Genomic DNA, 20439 nt, shown 5'->3' with positions numbered 1-20439 from the left:
AAACCACTGTGCCACCATGCTGCCTGCACACTTCCTTCGAGGTTTCTGAAAAAAAATCAACCAATTTCTATCATCCCAATTCTGTTCACCCTCAGAAAATGGGACTCATGAAAACTTCTACCCTGCTTTTGGCCTCCAACCTCAGCCATGGTGGGATTCAAACCTGGGTCCCCAGAACTTTCGCTGAATTTCTGGATTAATAGTCTAGCAATTCTACTGGGCCATTCCCTCCCCATATGTGGAGGTATCTTCAGGTCAATGCTGGCCTTTTCTGCTTTTATTTCAGATTTCCAACCTTTTGTTTTCTGATCAAGATAATGCTTCATTTTGGAAAGGGAAAACATAGAAACGAGAAGCAGGAGTAGGCCTTCAGCTCTTCAATGTGCTCTGCCATTCATTTTGATCGTGGCTGATCATCAAATTCAATTTCCTGATCCCCCTTCATCCCCAAGAGCTATATCTATTTTCTTCTTGAAATCAGACGTTTAGGCCTCAGCTACATGCTGTGGCGGTGAATTCCACACATTCACCACTCTCCGGGTGAAGAAATTTCTCCTCACCTCAATTCTAAAAGGTTTACCCCTCATCCTGAAACTATGGACTTCTAGTTCTGGAACTCCCCCACTATTGGGAACATTTTTAAAAAATCTACCCTGTCTAACCCTGTTAGAATTTTATAAGTTTCTATTAGATCCTGCATTCTCTCCTTTCCTTCACTGTGTACCACAACACCGGGTTAAAGTCTTTTTTCGGAGCGCTGCTCCTTCATCAGGTGAACATCACTCACCCGATGAAGGAGCAGCGCTCCGAAAGCTTGCGATTCCAAATAAACCTGTTGGACTTCAATCCTGGTGTTGTTCTTACTGTGCCCACCCCAGTCCAACGCTGGCATCTCCACATCTTCCCTATGCATGGTATGTGATGGGCGATTAAATCACTCGGGAGGCTGGATCATACCCGGGAAATAAAGGCTTTTATTACTAACAAGAATGGAGCGTACTATATACAATGCAATCCCAGACTAAAGGGTGACCAGGCAGCGCAGTGACCTTTATACTCCTCCAGGTAGGCGGAGCCAACTGGAGTGTACCACAGAACAATATCAACAGGTAGAACACCCCCAACCCTAACCCCAACAGTGACAACAGTAACATATCTACAAGTACCCATAGTGCTGACCATCTATGGTTCAGTACCCATAGTGGTAACCAACTATGGTTCACCACAGTATGCTTTGTCTATATCACATACAAAAGAAACAATACTTTTCAGTGTATACTAATACATGTGACAATAATAAATCAAATAGGTCCCTTCTCACTCCAGAAGTGGGGGAGAGGGGGGTTAAATAAAATATGAACTGGTCAACAAGTGAATTCTTCTGGCAAGTTAAAAGTTTGCAAGGAAACAGGGAAGTGACCAACAAATGGTTTTGTGTGAACTTTGGTGTGCTGATGATTGGTGTGACAGGAGCAGAGTGCGGGTTGGCTGAGGGCCTCGGCCTGCCTGCTGCTGCCTCCCACTGGAGCGGATGTTTGGCCTTGGTGACGATCATTTCCGCTCCCGTTTCTTAGGCCGAGAAATCCAAGATGGCGGCCCCGGAGTCGGAAGAGGTTCCGTCCATCCCGAAGTTTTTAATGGACTGTTCGGCGAAGGACATCGCCCTGGTACGAAACATAAGGCGCTTTCTGTATATTTCCCCTCTCACTCGCACGGTCGGGGAAAGCGATGCTCAGCTTGATTTCTTTTCCTCGCACCCCACCCCCCGGGCATTAAGCAGCAGTTTGTATTCCTCAGACCGGGGGGAGGGGGGCAGGTTGCTATGTAAAGACCTCTCTCACGCCCGGGCCTGCGGCGCTGTCCTCGCATTTGCTGAGACATGGTGTCTGCGGCTCAGATGAAAAGACCGGCAAGCTCGTTGTGCGGATCTCCACCAAACTCAAGGATGATCGTTATTTTATTTTTTTGGCTTGTGTCTGTCTTTTTTAAAAAAAACATCTGATTGAGGTCTATTCATGTTGTTAGCTTGCCGAACTCAGCACTTGCTGCTGCTGCTGTTGTTGGTTGACGTGAAGTTTACCCCCTCGACAGAAGCAAATAATTTGCCATCCGCTATAATAATATGGAACCCAATATTTAAATATCCCGAATCGGGAACCCGAGGAGCAGGTTGACTTGGAAAATAAACCCAACAGAGCTTTAGGAGTTAAAATATTCTTTAAAAAAAGCACCAGCTGTTATTATCTGTTAATTGGCCACAATCCAAATGTCTTAGTTATGGCAAATTGGTAGTGTATAAGTTAAATCTATTGTCACCTGTCATAAATATGCACTTCAGTTGTGAGGCAGAGTTTATTTTTGAGTGAAATTTCATTAGCTCTTGAACAAGGTTTGAAACCTTGGCAAGCCCTGCCAAGTAATTTGATCCACATTGAAGATAGTTCGTGGGGTGTCATTTTCTCCAAACTAAACAAGAAAAATTAAATGTTTTATAAATGGAAAACTTTGTGTGCTTGGGGTGCTCAATAGTTATTTTGATGTCTAGTCATTGTAAGGTAGGCAAAAATAGCAGCCAATTTGATCCAGAGCAGCCAGCTCTGAAGATGAGTCATAGGGACTCCCAAGCTTTGCCTCTGTTTCTTTCTCCACAGATGTTGCCAGATCCAGTGAGTTTTTCCAGGATCTTCTGCTTTTATTTAAGCCAGTTTGGTGAGTTGGCTAGGAACTGAGGTTAATTCCCCAAATGTGAAAAGTGCGATCTGAAAAAAAAGTTTGACTTTATATATATCTCTCAGGATGTCAAAGCGCATTGCAGCCAGTTAAGTACTTTTGAAGTTCAGCCACTGTTGCAATGTCGGGAAATGTGGCTGTCAGTTTGTGTGCAGCAGTGAAATCTGTAGCTAGATTTTCTGTTTTAGTGTTGACAGTTTAGACATTAATATTAGCTAGGAGCAAGGCAGAACTCTATTGCTCTCTAATAATGGTGCCTTGGGATATTTTACAACACCTGGGAGATTATACAAGACTTAGGTTAAAGTTGTTTAGAGTCTTTTTAGAACTTCCCTCAGCACCAAAGTGCTCAACTCTCTGGAGTGGGACTTGAACTTGCAATCTTCTGACTCAGAGACAAGAAGCCAAGGTAGGTAGCCTAAGTTTAGCTTCTCATCTGAATCACAGCATTCATGCCAATCAGTTGCACTCCCCTAGTAGAATCCAGAAATATCAACCTTGCTCAAAGGTGTCAAGGTATCATCCATGTAAGAGATTAATTTGGCCAGTGGTGTGCTGTGCTTAGGGTTGTCAAGATTGATGGAATTGGAAGTGGATCTCCCTGACATTGTTTTATCAGGGTCTGGGATTCCTGAGAATTGGGGTGCTTTGGGAGATTGGAACATTGAGAGAGGGTGTGTTTGGGAGATTTGGACTCTTGAGAGGAAGGATACAAGTTGATTCAGGTGGAGGGGAAAATCCACCAATGGTTTGGGATTCCCAAGACAGGCAGGAAGAGGGGGCGGCATGGTAGCACAGTGGTTAGCATTGCTGCTTCACAGTGCCAGGGATCCGGGTTCGATTCCGGGCTTGGGTCACTGTGTGGAGTTTGCACATTCTCCTTGTCTGCATGGGTTTTCTTCGGGTGCTTCATTTTCCTCCCACATTCTGAAAGACTTGCTGGTTAGGTGCATTGACATGAACAGGCGCCAGACTGTGGCGACAGGGGGATTTTCACAGTAACTTCAGTGCAGTGTTAATTAAGCCTATTTGTGACTAATAAATAAACTTAAAGGAGAGCTGATCAGGAGATTGGGACTTGTGCTGAGGGGCAGTGGCTTGGAAGAGCAGGAGCTCCTTGAATAGGATGGGATTCATTCAGAAGATTAGAACATGTGGGGAATGGTGGGATAAGTTTATTTATTTTATTTATTAGTCACAAGTAGGCTTACGTGAACAGAGCAATGAAGTTACTGTGAAAATCCCCGAGTTGCCACATTCCGGCACCTGTTCGAGGGAGAATTTAGCATGGCCAATACACCTAACCAGCACGTCTTTCAGACTGTGGGAGAGTCCGGAGGAAACCCACGCAGATATGGGTAGAACGTGCAAACTCCACACAGACAGTGACCCAAGCTGGGAATTGAACCTGGGTTCCTGGCGTGGTGAGGCAGAGGTAGATTTGAGGACTTTTAGCAAGTTGTGGCTCCTGGGATTGGGGTATTGTTGGTCTATATTCTTTGAGGATGTGGGCAACACTGAGTCGGCCAACATTTATCACCCATCCTTAATTCTCCTTGAGAAGGTGGTTGTGAGTCACTGCCTTCAACTAGGGACACCCACAGTGCTGTTTGGTTTCATTCCTTTGATACTTCGTAGTGGTTTGACACTGAGTTGCCATTTCAGAGGGTACAGCCAGATTGCTGTGGGTCTAGAATCAAATGTAAACATGTAAGGGCATCAGGTTTCCGTCCCTAAAAAACATTAGTAAACCGGATGATATTGACATTTGAACCCCTGGCCTCAGAAGGCCCAGGGCTCCTGGATTGCTAGTCTCGTGAGATTACCACTACGCAACTGGGTTGAAGCAGCAGTAACACAGTAATGGGAGGGATCGATGATGAGAGTGAAGGGTGAATAAAACTTGAGGGATTTTTTTTTCCTTATTTATTCATTCATGGGATGTGGATTTTGTAGGCTAGGCCAGCATTTATTGCCCATACCTAACTGCTTTTGAAAAGATAACCATGAGCTGCCTTCTTAACCACTGCAGTCGATGGGGTGAAGGTACACCCACAATACTGTTCGGAAGGTATTTCCAAGATTTTGACCTCACTACGGTTGAAGGAATGGCGATATAGTTTCAAGTCAGGATGGGGTGTGGCTTGGAAGGAAACTTGCAGGTAATGACGTTCCCATACATCGACTGTTCTCATCCTTGGTAGTGGTCATGGGTTTTGAGCGTGCTGTCGAAGGAGTTTTGCTGAGTTTCTGCAGTTCATCTTGTAGATGGTGCACACTGCTGCCACTGTGTGTCAGAGGTGGAGGAAGTGAATATTTCACTTTCAGGTGGTGGATGTGTTGCCAATCAAATGAGCTGCATTGTCCTGAATGGTGTTGAGCTTCTTGATGGCTGTTGGAGCTGCACTCATCCAGGCAAATTTCCATCATATTCCTTGCTTGTGCTTTGTGGATGGTGGACAGACTCTGCAGTCGGGAGGTGAGTTACTTGATGCAGAATTCCCAGTCTCTGACTTGCTCTTGTCATTTCTAGTTCTGTTTCTGGTCATTTGTAACTCCCAGGGTGAGGATAGTGGAAAATTCAAGTATGGTGATGCCATTGAATGTCATGAGAGAGATGGTTAGATTCTCTCTTGTAGGAGATGGTCATTGCCTGGCACTTGTTATTCTGGGTAAACAGTACGCAATTGTTTCTCGTAATGGATGAATGGGAAGCAAGGGTATAAAGACTGGGATTCTTGCTGCATATCCCTATTCTACATTGCAAGCTTCAACTGCCACAGGTCATGGTGGGTTGGATGAGGAGGGATGTAGCCACACCCTTCTTCCTTGCTTCCTTTCTTGGTAGCAAACCGTGAGCCTGACTTCCCTTATCTTGCATATCGGTTCCTCTCATCTGAATCTGAACTTCAATCAACAACAAGGAGAACAGCTAAAGAATTAGATTTGAAACTGACTGTCCTGGCTTTGAGGATTATTTTTCAAAATTATTTTTAAATGACCTGTTATAATCATGAGCATCTTGCTCATCGATGTATTCTTTTGATTTTAATTGGAACAATAGTCAGGTGAGCTGAATATTTATCTTCAAAATGCAATGTGAATGGATTTGTTTTTGTTTTCATCTCCTGTGAATATTAATTCTGTATAAACTACTTGGAAAGCCAAATTAACTTTGGTTCTATGTAGTGTGTGTTGGAATAACGACACGCTGCACTCTTAGGCACTAACCATTTTTGTTTGATGTGGAAGAGAAGTAGGATAATGAAAAATTTGAGTTCATAATGTAAGATGATCCAGAAAAGATTGGAGTTGAAATAATTTGGGGAGTGACTCATTAGCCCACTCCTTGATACAGAATCCAGAGAAAGGGATGGAAGTACAAACCTCAACCAATACACAGGATGTTGCAGTTGCACGGTGTAGTTTGAAACAAAAATGCCACTTTATTGTTGATTTTGCTTGGACTACACTGTGTTATGATTTCGTAAGCGCGGTGAATTTCTCACTCAAGGGTATAGTGGAAAGATGGGATTGGACAGGGAGATTGTTCTGGTGGCTAGGATTTTAATGTCATCCAAATCCAAAAACCTTGAGAGAGGCAGATGCATCCATGCATAAATTTACGATGTTTAAAATTTTCCGTCTATAACTTTATAATGGTGATGACAAATGTGATATTCAATGTTTTAATTTAAAAATGGAAGTAGTATTATGTATTTGTATTATGTAAATGAATATATTAGTATAATGTTAATGAATCAGACAGTCAGCTCACAGAAGAAAATCTAACTTAAAAGCATAATTATGGTTTAAGTTTTGACAATTGTCTTCACTATAATTTATGTTCTCCCCTCTGAAACTGTCCAGTTAGTAATCCAGAGCACAGTTGGTGCCAATTAGGTAAATGACCAGAACATTCATGTGAATGATAGAATTAATTTTGTATCTTTGTGGATGTGAATATGAAAGTCATTATGGTAGCAATGGGTAGTCATAATGAAGAAAAATAAAAGATTCTCAAACACTGAAGTAAACCCTATTTTGAAAAACAGTAAATGCACAGGAAAGTTACGTAAAGATATATTCCTGAATTAGCACCACTATTAAAGACTGCAATCTCTGGTAATATTCATCCTGTATGTTATTAAGAAATGGGTGTGATTACCCATGAAATAGCTATCTCATTTTGAAGGAGAATCTTTGTGTAACTGCATGCTGAAACCTGCAAAAATAGTGGAGTGGAAATTCGAGTGCATGTCAGAAACTGGTGCCTCAGACACATCTGCAATTAATGTTTCACGCCTCATTTCTATAAGATGTAGTCCCTCCAGAGGCAGATTGCTCAACTTTGGGGATCAAATGCGGGCCTACTCCAGTGCTGCTCAGTCTTGTGACTTATAAAATACAAGGACAGGATGGAAGTGACCTACAGTTATGGAAAAGTTTGTAGAAACTTAGACAATTTTTCAAGAGTTCTAAAGCAGGTCCTGAAACAAACTTCAGACCCTGGTTGATATTAAATTGCTGATTTCATGAGGCCCCCAGGAATGCTTCAAAGAAGTAAGGACTAATAGGGCGCATGTTTTCGGGCCCAGAATTTGCTCTATGTTCCAGTTTTACACTCAAAAATTGATAAAATGCATTCTAAAGACTACCCCAGTGTGTTGAATATGGTCCATGCTAAATGCCAGGATGTTTCACCAGACCCACTATTTAAAATCAGCTTGTCATTTTCAGTGTCAGTTATGTTCTCATATTGTAGAGAAGACCCCAGTTCTATAGTATTCTCAATCAGATGAGTGCTAGCTGTGAGCCAAGCAGATACTTATACAACAAATGTCATCTCACTTTGTACTGACATTTATTAATTCTAATGTCAATCTTGAGTCAGAACTTGGCTTGACTTCAGAACAAATCTGAGAGTCAAGGGAGTATCTCTGAACTTTATTGTGCATGTTATCAAATATCTCGAGGTAATTGAAGAATTGGTGTAACCCATTGTCATGCTAATCTTTTCCCTATTTGAATTCCTCCAGTCCAGTTTTCATCAGCCCACAGCAACTCAGCAACAGTATCTTTTTATATTACCCTGGTGTTTTCCTTCCTTTTGTCCGCATTGACACAATTGATCATATTGTCCTCCATGACCTTTGTGTTTACATAAACAGAATTATTTTTAATTAGTTTGACTCCCACATTTCAAGCAATGGCTTCTTTTCCTGATGATGTCGAGCAATTTCACCGCTGGCATACTCAGTGTTCTTATATTTTCTTTGTTGAATGGGACTCCTCAGTGATATTGTCTATTGCATGGGATCACTCTCCACCGATAGGCTAAATATATGCAGATTTCCACTTCACAACCATCTCAATGTCATCAGATTGCTTTTCTGGAATCAGATTAAAATCAAAAGCCAGAAATTTGGCAGCTGAACTTCAGTCTGGCAATTTGGATGTGCCATTGGGATTTAAATTTTGTTTCTCTCCCTCATTTCTACCTCCGATTGAACCAGAAATTTTGCAACTTGGGTGTTCTATTCAGCCCTGAACTGGTGTGCAAACTCCACATGTTCCTCATGGCCAAGTCTGCCTACTTCCTTTTTGATTTGATTTATTATTGTCACGTGTATTAGTATACAGTGAAAAGAATTGTTTCTTGCGTGTTATACAGACAAAACATACCGTACACAGGGAAGGAAAGGAGAGAGTGCAGAATGTGGCGTTACAGTCATAGCTAGGGGTGTAGAGAAAGATCAACTTAATGCGAGGTTGGACCATTCAAAAGTCTGATGGCAGCTGGGAAGAAGCTGTTCTTGTGTCGGTTGGTATGTGATCTCAGACTTTTTTATCTTTTTCCCGACGGAAGAAGGTGGAAGAGAGTATGTCCGGGGTGTGTGTGGTCCTTGATTATGCTGACTGCTTTTCTGAGGCAGCGGGAAGCGTAGACAGTGTCAATAGATGGGAGGCTGGTTTGTGTGATGAGCTGGGCTTCATTCACGATCCTTTGTAATTTCTTGCGGTCTTGGACAGAGCAGGAGCCATACCAAGCTGTGATACAACCAGAAAGAATGCTTTCTATGGTACGTCTGTAAAAGTTGGTGAGAGTCGTAGCGGACATGTCGAATTTCCTTAGTCTCCTCAGAAAGTAGAAGCATTGGTGGGCTTTCTTAACTATAGCATCAGCATGGAGGAACCAGGACAGGTTGTTGGTGATCTGGATACCTAAAAACTTGAAGCTCTCGACCTTTTCTACTTTGTCCCCATTGATGTAGGCAGGGGCATGTCCTCCCACTATGCTTCCTAAAGTCGATGACTGTCTCCTTCGTTTTGTCAACATTGAGGGAGATTATTGTTGTCACACCAGTTCACCAGATTCTCTATCTCTTTCCTGTATGCATCTTGTCATTGTTTGAGATCCAACCCACAACGGTGGTGTCATCAGCAAACTTGAAAATCGAATTGGAGGGGAATTTGGCCACACAGTCTAAGGTGTATAAGGAGTATAGAAAGGGGTTGAGGACACAGCCATGCAGAGGACTGGTGTTGAGGACGATTGTGGAGGAGGTGTTGTTGCCTATCCTTATTGACTTCAAACTGTGGGTTAGGAAGTCTAGGATCCAGTTGCAGAGGGAGGAGCCTAGCATCAGGCCATGAAGTTTGGAGATGAATCTCGTAGGAATAGCGGTGTTAAAGGCTGAATAGGAGTCTAACATATGAATAGGAGTCTAACATGGGTGTCTTTGTTATCTCGGTGTTCTAGGGTTGAGTGTAGTGCCAAGGAGATAGTGTCTGCTGTGGACCTGTTGCGGCAATAGGCGAACTGTTAGTGGATCCAGGCAGTCTGGTAGGCAGGAATTGATTTGTGCCATGACTAGCCTTCTGAAGCACTTCATCATGATGGATGTCATAGCTACCGGACGATAGTCATTAAGGCATGTTGCGTGGCTTTTCTTTGGTACTGGGATGAAGGTCATTTTCTTGAAGCAGGTAGAGACCTCATATTGATGTGAAGAGAGGTTGAAGATGTCTTCGAATACCCTCGGCAGTTGGTCTGCGCAGGACCAGAGAGCTCATCCAGGTACTCCTCCATCACTTTGGCATCACATGTTTGCCCTTTCACCTCACTTCTGATTAGAATAGCCACTCTCTTGCCTCAAGACTGCAGCTCTACAATAATTGCCACTATTCTTTTGAGCTCCATGCTACACCAACTGCCATTATCAAGGCAGTTCAGTAAACATCATCACTTGGTCCAATTTCTTTCTTGCTCTTGTGGCCAAGAGATTGCAAGTGATGTGTTTGATATTCTTGAAGCAGGGGACTCTATTCTCGGATGAATTTGGTTGCCTAAAAGTCATAAAATCGGGGAGTGTCTCTGTTAATGCCCTGAAGAGTTAGATAGGAGTGAGGTGAAGCAAGTTATACTTGTTTCAAATGCGGAAGAAATGTTGGCTTTTCATGAAGGGTACATCAACAAGTTAACTTTTTAAAGTTTCTGAAATGAACTGGGCTATTTGTCTTTTATATAGGTCAAAATCCCGGTACTCCCTAACATTACTATGGGTATTCCTACACCACATTAACTACAGCATTTCAAGAAGGTGGTTTACCACCATTTTCTCAATGCCAATTCGGGATGGGCAATAAATGCTGGCCTAGCCAGTGATGCCCACAGCTTGTGAAAGAACAGTGGGGGAAAAAAAAGTCAATACCCAATTGCATTGTGGAACCAAAAGCTGAATGTTATTCGCATGGTCAGTAAGATCTTGGGTTTTAAATTAGTAATGGAGAGTCAGTGCCCATAGACTCAGCAAGTATTTGGATTTGAAGTCAGTTTGGCAGGCCAATATCTGTTGGAGGATATGGCAGTGTCCAGTGTAGCTTAATGTTAGTGGAATTTCACTGTACTTGACGGGTCACTTAACATGATCCTGACAGCTCTTTCTACAGCAATGCCATTAGAATGTTGAACCTATTCACAGGTGGCAAATATAAATCTCAAATTGAAAGGAATAATACAATATTTTTGATGAAAAATATGACTGAATTATAATGAGTAGATGGGTTTAAATACTGGATTTAAACAGTTGTTGGTGCCTACCAGTACAAAATATAAACCAAAAAACAAATTTACATGATAAAGCTGTATATATTTTTAAAGTTGTATTCAGTTCTAGGGTTGTCAGTTAAATGTTGGGTTCATAATATTTTTCTGGGCTACTGATATCTCTAATTTATCTATTTAAGTATATAGACAGAGATACAATATCAGGACAATATAAGAACCTGGTTTCTTGCGGTTGATTGTTTGTAACCGATCCCTGCTGGAAAGTCTGTTTATATCTGCTGAGGAAACTGATTTAGATGTGATGGCAACGTTGCCAGATTGCCCACTGGCACTCCCCATGCATGCTCATTGAAGGGGGTATGGGAGGATTTTGTTGTCATTATAAATTCTGTGAGGAGGTGAATGGAGAAGATTTAAAAGAAATGCTGGAATAGAGGGGAAATGGGATTTTAGGTTGAAGAGGATGAAGTAGAGGTGAAGGTAAACACATTATTGAACACTTTGTACTGTAGTTGGAAAATGTGAATGTTGTGTGTAGAGCAGCGGTTCTCAAACTGGGGTCTGAAGAGATTGAGTTGGGGGAAATTGGGGAGGGGGTGGGGGGTGGTGGGGGAATTGGTCTATGAAATAATCTTAGTGTTTATAGAGCTGAGCCCACCTAATGGCTCAGGTTATTGTGATCAGGGCTTGGATCTCATCTTGCTGTGACAGAGCCACTTGGTACTGCCAGCTGCTGCTTAAGGTGCTCAACTATATGGTTTAAAAACCCCATATGGTGTCACAAGGCAAATGACCAAGTCTGCAGCCAAAGGATAGAGACTGACTCTTCAGTGAAAAGCAGGCACACCCATTTCAATCATGTCTATAAGTAAATATTTGATTTCTTAGAAGCACAGAAAAGTTATGGTGCAGAAAGAGGCCATTCAGCCTATTCATTTGGCTCTGGCCAAAAAATAAACTAGCTACTTATTTTAATTCCACTTTCCAGCATCCTGGTCCATAGCCTTCCAGGTTACAGCACTTCAGAGGCAGAACCAGGTGTCTTGTAAATGAGTTGAACATTTCAGCTGCAGCCACCAACTTAGACAATGAATTCCTGACGCCAATCACCCTCCGGTGGCCATGCTGATATTCACTCATCAACACTCGCAGAAGAGATTAATTGGATGTTTAATTTTTCTATTCTTTCATAGGATGTGGTCTTTGCTGACAAGGCCAGTATTTGTTGCCCATCATGTGCTTTGATATCAGGTAGTGTGAATTGAATTGAATTGACTGAGGATAGACGTCTGTGATGCTGGGGACCTTGTGGGACCTTGCTATATTTACTTACAAAACAATACCTCACCTACACTAAAACCTCTTTTCCTCCGAGAAGGCTATAGAGCACATCAAGGGCAAATGTAATCCTTAATTTTTCCTCTCTCTCGCCCTCTAAGTATTTGTGTTTCCATTGAGTGGCATTTTGGATGAAGTGTGCTCTTGCCCACATTTCTGGTGCAGCACTGAAGGAATTTCTGCACTTTTCTATTTGTGACCCGTAATATATTGCCTTTGAATTTATCACAAATCTTTATCAGAACATTTGTATAATCACTTTGTCGACATTTCTGTTATACATTTAAACTCATCATAATGCTGTTGTTTTGTTCAGATGAAGCAAAATCAGTAGACATGATGATTGATATTAGTAATGTATCTTCAGGTTATGGTCTGTCTTTTTGCACATTACAGTACTGAGATTTGTATGATTGTAAATCATTCTTATTTATTATTCAACTCTTCCAAGATGTTATTGTTTGTAATTCAATTTTCATTATTCATTTTTCTGCAGCTATTTTCATTCACCTGTGCTATTTATTCCAAAGTCTGTCTTTTTCTTTGTATGTGTGTGTAGGGAGCAAAAAGAATCATGCAAGTGACCGCTATTTATTGACTTAATGTTTAGAATGCATTTGATCAGTGGGATTTTTGAGTTGACCAGTAATCTAAATGGGCATATAAAAAAAATCAAAGTAGTTGGTGAGAATTCCTTGAAGGCCATGTCAGCTAGAGCTGGCAGATTCCTTTCCACGAAGGACGTTAGGGAGCCAGTTGGCCTTTCCATTGTTTTTCTAGCAACAACCCAAACAAGATAACACATTTATTGATTTTGTTTTATCAGCGCCCTTTGCATTTGGAGCTGATTAATCAATTTCTGTCATCTGCAGGTTTACATCTTGGATGAGGGAGTGAGATCCACTGACATGCTGAGACATGGTGCTTGTGCCTCTCTCTGTTTAGTTCAGTTGTTCATTGGTGGTTGCATTTTTGCTGGGTCTCTTTTGTTTTCTCTCCCTGGACCTTTGCCTTGCATTGTTTCACGAGCTGAAGCTCTTGAAGTTGACTAGTAACAAAGTGCATTACATATTTTTAATGAAAAAAAAGTAAATAAAATGCATTGACACAAAAGCAAACTGCTATAGGTGCTGGAAATCTTTGATTTATGATATAAGGACTACAGTAGGAGCAATTAACGATAAGAGCTCATTATTTTGAGTCCTTCATAATATTTCTTAACCGAATTGGAACTGTGCTTTCACCCACATTAACAGATTTTTTAAAAATACTGCCGAGGAACACAGCATAATTTTTAAAAAAGTAGCTTCTCTAAGTTGCCAATGACCAAGACCTGTGAATTATTCATTATTTTTCAAAAAATAAATGAAAAGTATATGTATTACATTTTGTTGTTGATCAAGTTCAAGAGCTTGAGATAGTTGACAAGTATTTATGAACCATAATTTATATTGTAGTTCTCCAGAGTTGACATTTCATTCACCTGATGAAGGAGCAGCGCTCCAAAAGCTCGTGATACCAAATAAACCTGTTGGACTGAAGTACATTTTAGTTGATGAATTTCAAGCTTCCTGTTTAGAGTAAGCTAAGATGGGTTGGTACTGGCAATAAAATATTGAAATATTGTGGATTGGGGGACTTTGAAAGGGCTTTTCTGCCCCAATGTTCTTGTTCTTGAGGCCAGCACTAAGCCTATCAGAATAAAAGAGTCGTAAATTGCCTTGATAAGAAAATTGATTTGCCTAGTCAGTGGCTTTTGTCTTGGGAAGAAAATAACTAGTATTAAATGGTTCATTAACAACCTCAGTATTTTTGAAGTGTGTTCGCTCTGGTCATATAGGCAACACAATAGCCTATTCTGATGCTTTATCTAAGTGATAGTTAAAGCAGTTGTTGATGGCAAAAGAAAATTGGACCTCTTTTGTAATATTAATTGTGGATTAATAGATTTTTAAAAAAGCAGCTTCATTGTTCTTTTACCTTTTGCATGGGGAGATGTCCAGAACAAAATGTTGAGAGGGAGAAAATGCCGTTTAGCCTATCAAGCATGCTTTAACACAAGTGTTTAATTTTGAATTCTATCCAATTGAATTATCACTCAAGTCAAAATTTTGTAAAATTTATCTGACTAATGAAAATCAACATATTACAATTTGCCTTCACTTTCACCAACCCATTTTGCAACTGGTCTTTGCCTGAGGTACTGAAAACCTTGGGTTGTGGTATTGTTTCCCTGTGCTTCATAATAATTCTGCACACACTTAATTTTCTGACATCTTTTAATTTTCTGAAGGAGTTACTTCATGATACAATCTGCTAATGCCAGATTTTTTGATGCAATTTGCACTGTTACAGGTTGAGTATACAGATTTGACTAGAACAATGCTAGAAGATGGCTTGTTCTTCTCCAGAGAAGAGATGGCTGAGAAGACTTTATATGGGTGTTTAAAAGTATTGTGCTTAGATAGGCTCAGTAGGAAAAAAAAGTTTCTAATGGCTGAAGGGTTGATAACCAGAGTGCACAGATTTAACATGATTGGTAAAATAACAAAAAGTGACTTGAATGCTTCTTTATGCAAAGAGTCGTTTGAGTCTCAAATATACTGGCTGAGAAGGTAGTGAATGCAGATTCACTATTAGCCTAGAGATAAATGCTTGAAGAAAAAAGTTGTTGTGACATGAGAAAAGAACAGAGGAAAGAATCAAATTCTGTTTGGTTTTGAGAGAGCCAGGTGAAACTGGGGCCAAGTTACGATCTCCTTTGCTATACTATTTATGATTCATATTGTACCTTCAACTTAGACTCATACTTTGAGCTGCTCCCTAGAGGTGGCATGAAGCAAAAAATTCTAAGATCTTGTTACTTTTATGATTTGGGGAGATGATGATGGAGTGGTAACTTCACTTAGTATCAATGCTCTGGCTAATACTCAAATCCCACCAAAACAGCTGGTGGAATTTGAGTTCAGTTAATAAATCTGGAAAAAAGAGCCAGTCTCAGTCATGGTGACCATGACAATGATCGTGGATTCTTGTAAAAACCCATCTGGTTCACTAATATTTTTTAGGGAAGTAAACTGCCATCCTTACTTGGTCTGACTCAATGTGGTTGACTCTTAACCACTCTCTGAAATGGCCCAGCAGGCCACTCAGTTCACAGGTAATTAGACATGGGCAACAGATGTCTGCTTTGCCAACCATGTCCATATCCCATGAAAGAATAAAGAGATTATTGCAGTCCTGCACTTTGCTTCCTTAAGCTATCCACCACAGCAGAACTCACATCCATTGAATATTGGTTGATTAGCTGTAAATTTTTTCTAACCTCTCCTTCCACCAATCTGAGGTCCCTATCTGCTTCAAGAAGATGACCATCATCCTAGTACCAAAGAAAGGCAAGACAGCGTGCCTTAATTACTATCGTTCAGTGGCTCTGACATCCATCATTATTAAGTGCTTCGAAAGGCTAGTCATGGCACGAATCAATTCCGGCCTCCCAGACTGCCTGGATCCACTGCAGTTTGCCTATTGCTGCAATAGGTCCACAGCAGATGCCATTTCCCTGACCCTACACTAAACCCTGGAACACCTAGATAACAAAGACACCTATGTCAGACACCGATTTAATGACTGCAGCTCAGTCTTCAACACCGTTAATCCATAAAACCCATCTCCAACCTCCATGGCCTGGGGCTCGCTTCCTCCCTCTGCGACTGGATCCTTGACTTCCTAACCCGTAGACTGCAATCAGTAAGGATAGGTGACAACGCCATCTCCACAATGATCCTCAATAGGGTGCCCCACAAGGCTGTGTCCTCAGCCCCTTACTATACTCCTTTCACACCGATGACTGTGTGGCCAAATTCCCCTCCAACTCGATTTTCAGGTTTGGATCTCAAACAATGATGAGACGGAGTATAGGAAAGAGTTAGAGAATCTGGTGAGCTGGTGAGACGACAATAATCCCTCTCTCAATGTCAACAAAATGAAGGAGATGGTCATCAACTTCAGGAAGCGTAATGGAGGACATGCCCCTGTCTACATCAATGGGGACCAAGTGGAAGTGGTTGAGAACTTCAAGTTTTCAGGTGTCCAGATCACCAACATCTAGTCCTGGTCCCTCCATGCCGATGCTGTAGTTAAAAAAGCCCACCAATGCCTCCACTTTCTCAGGAAGCTAAGGAAATTTGGCACATCTGCTATGACTTACACCAACTTTTATTGATGAACCATAGAAAGCGTTCTTTCTGGTTGTATCACAGCTTAGTATGGTTTCTGCTCTGTCCAAGACTGCAGAAAACTACAAAGGGCTGTGAATGAAGCTCAATCTATCACGCAAACCAGCCTCCTATCCATTGATTCTGTCTACACTTCCTGCTGCCTTATTAAAGCAGCCAGCATAATCAAAGACTCCACGCACCCCAGACGTACTCTTCCACCTTCTTCCATCGGGAAGAAAATACAAAGGTCTGAGGACACGTACCAACCGACTCAAGAACAGCTCCTCCCCTGCTGCCATCAGACCTTTGAACGAACCTACCTTGTATTAAGTTGATCTTTCTCTAAACCCTAGCTATGACTGTAACACATTCTGCACTCTCTCCTTTCCTCCTTTAAGTATGGTATGCTTTGTCCGTATAGTACGCAAGAAACAATATTTTTCACTGTGTACTAATACATGTGACAGTAAATCAAATCAAAAATGCAGCTCGCAAAACTTTGTCTCTTCACCCTGAGACTGCTACTTTCTGCATTTCTGATGAAATTGCTGAGATTAAGTTTTGCAAATTGAATTTATTTTGATTGTGAATGTATTTTACACATCTATTACAAGAATCTAATATTTATGTATTGCACTGTCTTCTTTCTTAGAACTGGCTTCAAGCAACAGATTTAACCAGGGATGTGTACCAGCACCTTGCCTATTATATACCAAAGATTTACTGTCGAGGCTCTAACCCTAATCCACTTAATGAAGAAATGTTAGCACAGCACATACTGTTGGGGCCAATGGAATGGTACCTGTGTGGAGAGGATCCTGCTGTGGGAATAACTAAACTTGAAAAGGCAAACAAGTCATCACAGCTCTGTGGGCGTGTTTTCAAAATTGGAGAGCCTACCTACTCTTGCAGGTACAGAAATCCTAACAAGCAGCATATTGTTTCCATGTATTCATGTTTGTTATTGTGACAAGTGTTAATAATGACAGAAGTGTTTGAATCATGCTGTAATATCAGTGTTTTAATTTTGGCTTGGTCAGAATATTGCCATTATGGAAAGATGCCAAATATTCAATGTACTGACAGTTGCTCAGAGTTTTAGCAGGCTTTTGAATGGCGACTTCTATCAGGATTGTCTGATCCATTGTGCCACCCTTGACAGGGGATCTGTGGTGTGAGAGAGCAGGACAATGAACCAGTCAGATTAAAGAATCCTCACTGAAGTATGTTGTGCTTAAATGAGGAATTATAAATCAGGAATTAGATTATAATTGAATTAGATTTACATCATATACCAAAAATAAACAAAGATTGAAATTAAAAGATTGAGAGATATATAAAAGAGACAGGACTGTTTAAAAAGTATTTTAACTTTGAAAAAGATCTCCCAATAATGATCGAATTACGTACAAGCAAGATTGCACATTTGTAAACTTAAATTTTCAGAGCCAGAGAGGTTGTTTGGCAGGAAGTATGACTCCTCTATCCCTACACCCTCTGAGATATTTGCCTTCCTCAAAATCTGGCTTCTTGAGAATTCCAGATTTTCAATCACTACACGATTGGTGGCTGTGCTTCAGCTGCTAAGGCTCAACCTCTGGAATTCACTCTCTAAACCTCTTTCTCTTGCTAAGCGTCTCCACCTCACTGCTTTTTGTACTTCCTTTACCAAAGAAGCTACCTCTTTGATCAAGCTTTTGGTCATCTCTGATATCTCCTTTTGTGATTTGATCAGTTTTCTTTGCCTCTGTTTCTTTGAAATGTCTTGCACTGTTGTACTATGTTAAAGGCACTATATAAAAACCAAATGTAAACATGCTGAAACCATGGGGTAATTTGAAAACAAGATAGCAAATTCTAAAATCAAGACTAATACCAGTGAATGTGTATGCATCCAAAGCCATGTAGTTCAGCTGGCAACAGCTGAACTTATATTTATATAATGCTGTTAATGTCATAAGGTGCTGCAGAGAAGCAAAATATGATGCTGACACCCTGCCTCCTTCTGGTACCATGCTCTAAGAGGGTGTTGGCAACTACGGACTTCCATTGGATTGTCCATGATGATGCTTGACCAAGTAATGCAGTGGTTTTCCATTGCTTTCTGCAGTATGGCTGACCAGGAAAAACTCCCACTCATACTGCCTGCTGTCAGGTATACTGGAAGGAATTGCAGGCTGACAATGAATCTGTTTGGCCACGTTATGAAAGTACCTTCTGTGGCCATCAAGCCCTCAGATGGTACTTGAACCCAAATTTCTAAGGACCCTACCACTGTGCCACAAGACCTCCCAAACTGAGCCTCGTGAGTAAAGTTTAGGGAAGATGACCAAAAGCTGGATGAGAGAGTTATGTTTAAGGACTTCGAGAGGTGGAGAAACTTTGGAACAGAATTCCTGCTCTTAGGACCCAGGCAACTGAAATCATGGCCACCAATGACAGAACCATTAAAAATCAGGGATGCTTGAGAACAGACATTTCAGAATATTGTAGGGCTAGAGGAGATTAAAGCAGTGGGGAGCAAGGAGACCATGGCGGCACGGTAGCACAGTGGTTAGCACTGCTGCTTCACAGCTCCAGGGTCCCGGGTTCGATTCCCGGTTCGGATCACTGTCTGTGTGGAGTTTGCACATTCTCCTCGTGTCTGCGTGGGTTTCCTCCGGGTGCTCCGGTTTCCTCCCACAGTCCAAAGATGTGCGGGTTAGGTTGATTGGCTAGGTTAAAAATTGTCCCTGAGATGCATAGTTAGAGGGATTAGCGGGTAAAATATGTGGGGGTAGGGCCTGGGTGGGATTGTGGTCGGTGCAGACTCGATGGGCCGAATGGTGAAGAAGGCATATGGTATGCTTGCCTTTATAGGACGGGGTATAGAGTATAAAAGCTGAAGTCTGATGATGCAGCTGCATAGAACGCTGGTTAGGCCACATTTGGAGTACTGCGTCCAGTTCTGGTCGCCGCACTACCAGAAAGACGTGGAGGCATTGGAGAGAGTGCAGAGAAGGTTTACCAGGATGTTGCCTGGTATGGAGGGTCTTGGCTATGAGGAGAGATTGGGTAGACTGGGGTTGTTCTCCTTGGAAAGACGGAGAATGAGGGGAGATCTAATAGAGGTATACAAGATTATGAGGGGTATAGATAGGGTGAACAGTGGGAAGCTTTTTCCCAGGTCGGAGGTGACGATCACGAGGGGTCACGGGCTCAAGCTGAGAGGGGCGAAGTATAACTCAGACATCAGAGGGATGTTTTTTACACAGAGGGTGGTGGGGGCCTGGAATGCGCTGCCAAGTAGGGTGGTGGAGGCAGGCACGCTGACATCGTTTAAGACTTACCTGGATAGTCACATGAGCAGCCTGGGAATGGAGGGATACAAACGATTGGTCTAGTTGGACCAAGGAGCGGCACAGGCTTGGAGGGCCGAAGGGCCTGTTTCCTGTGCTGTACTGTTCTTTGTTCTTTGTTCTTCTGCACTGTAGGGTTTCTATGATTTCTATGAATTTGCAAACCAGGATTGAGATGTTGCTTAACCATCAACTTATGTGGGTTCGTGAGCTCAGGGGCATTGGGTTAATGGGACTTGGTGCAAGTTAGCTCAATGGCAGCAGAGTTCTAGATTACATCAAATTTCCAGGAAGAAAGTGGATGGTATCCAGAAATACATTGGAATAGCCAACTCTAGCGTGTGACAGTATTTGTGCAGGTAGTCACGAATTATAGTTCAGAATGCTCTAGCTTTTGACTTGCACGTTTCACAACAAAAGAAAATAAAATCAGTGTTAATATGTTGAATGAGTTGCAAGATGTCTATTCTCTGATTGTATTGCTGGTAGGCTTGATTGTGCTGCTGTTTCCTCAGCACAATGGTCATAGAAAAGAGGATTTGAAAGCTAAAATTGCTCCTGACTCCTTTCTGTAGAGGGGGAAATACCTTGTGTCAAATTTGCCTTCTGGGCATAAGTCCCAATATTTAAGTCCATTCCTAAAGTCAAACCTGAGCAATTCCATTTTATTGAAGGCTTAGTTAATTATGTCATAACAGGCATTTCTCAGAATTTACTGCTACTGGTGCGATGCAACTTTTGA

At 41.6% G+C, this 20439-nt stretch overlaps 1 protein-coding gene across 2 annotated transcripts in view; it reads left to right on the top strand.

Annotated features, from left to right (window-relative positions):
• Positions 1-1519: 1519 nt before the first annotated feature.
• The window catches only part of ubr2 (ubiquitin protein ligase E3 component n-recognin 2), a 133506-nt gene continuing 114586 nt past the window's right edge, over positions 1520-20439 (top strand). For both annotated transcript variants that reach the window (XM_078229718.1, XM_078229719.1), the window contains exons 1-2: positions 1520-1667; positions 17012-17271. In XM_078229718.1, coding sequence (XP_078085844.1) covers positions 1590-1667; positions 17012-17271 — 338 coding nt within the window. In that variant the 5' untranslated portion in view covers positions 1520-1589. The remainder of the gene's footprint in view (positions 1668-17011; positions 17272-20439) is intronic.

The sequence above is a fragment of the Mustelus asterias genome, chromosome 15 (genome assembly GCF_964213995.1).
Source record: "Mustelus asterias chromosome 15, sMusAst1.hap1.1, whole genome shotgun sequence".
Lineage (NCBI taxonomy): Eukaryota > Metazoa > Chordata > Chondrichthyes > Carcharhiniformes > Triakidae > Mustelus > Mustelus asterias.
Note: the sequence above shows the minus strand (reverse complement) of the source record. Positions and strands in the feature narration are given on the sequence as shown.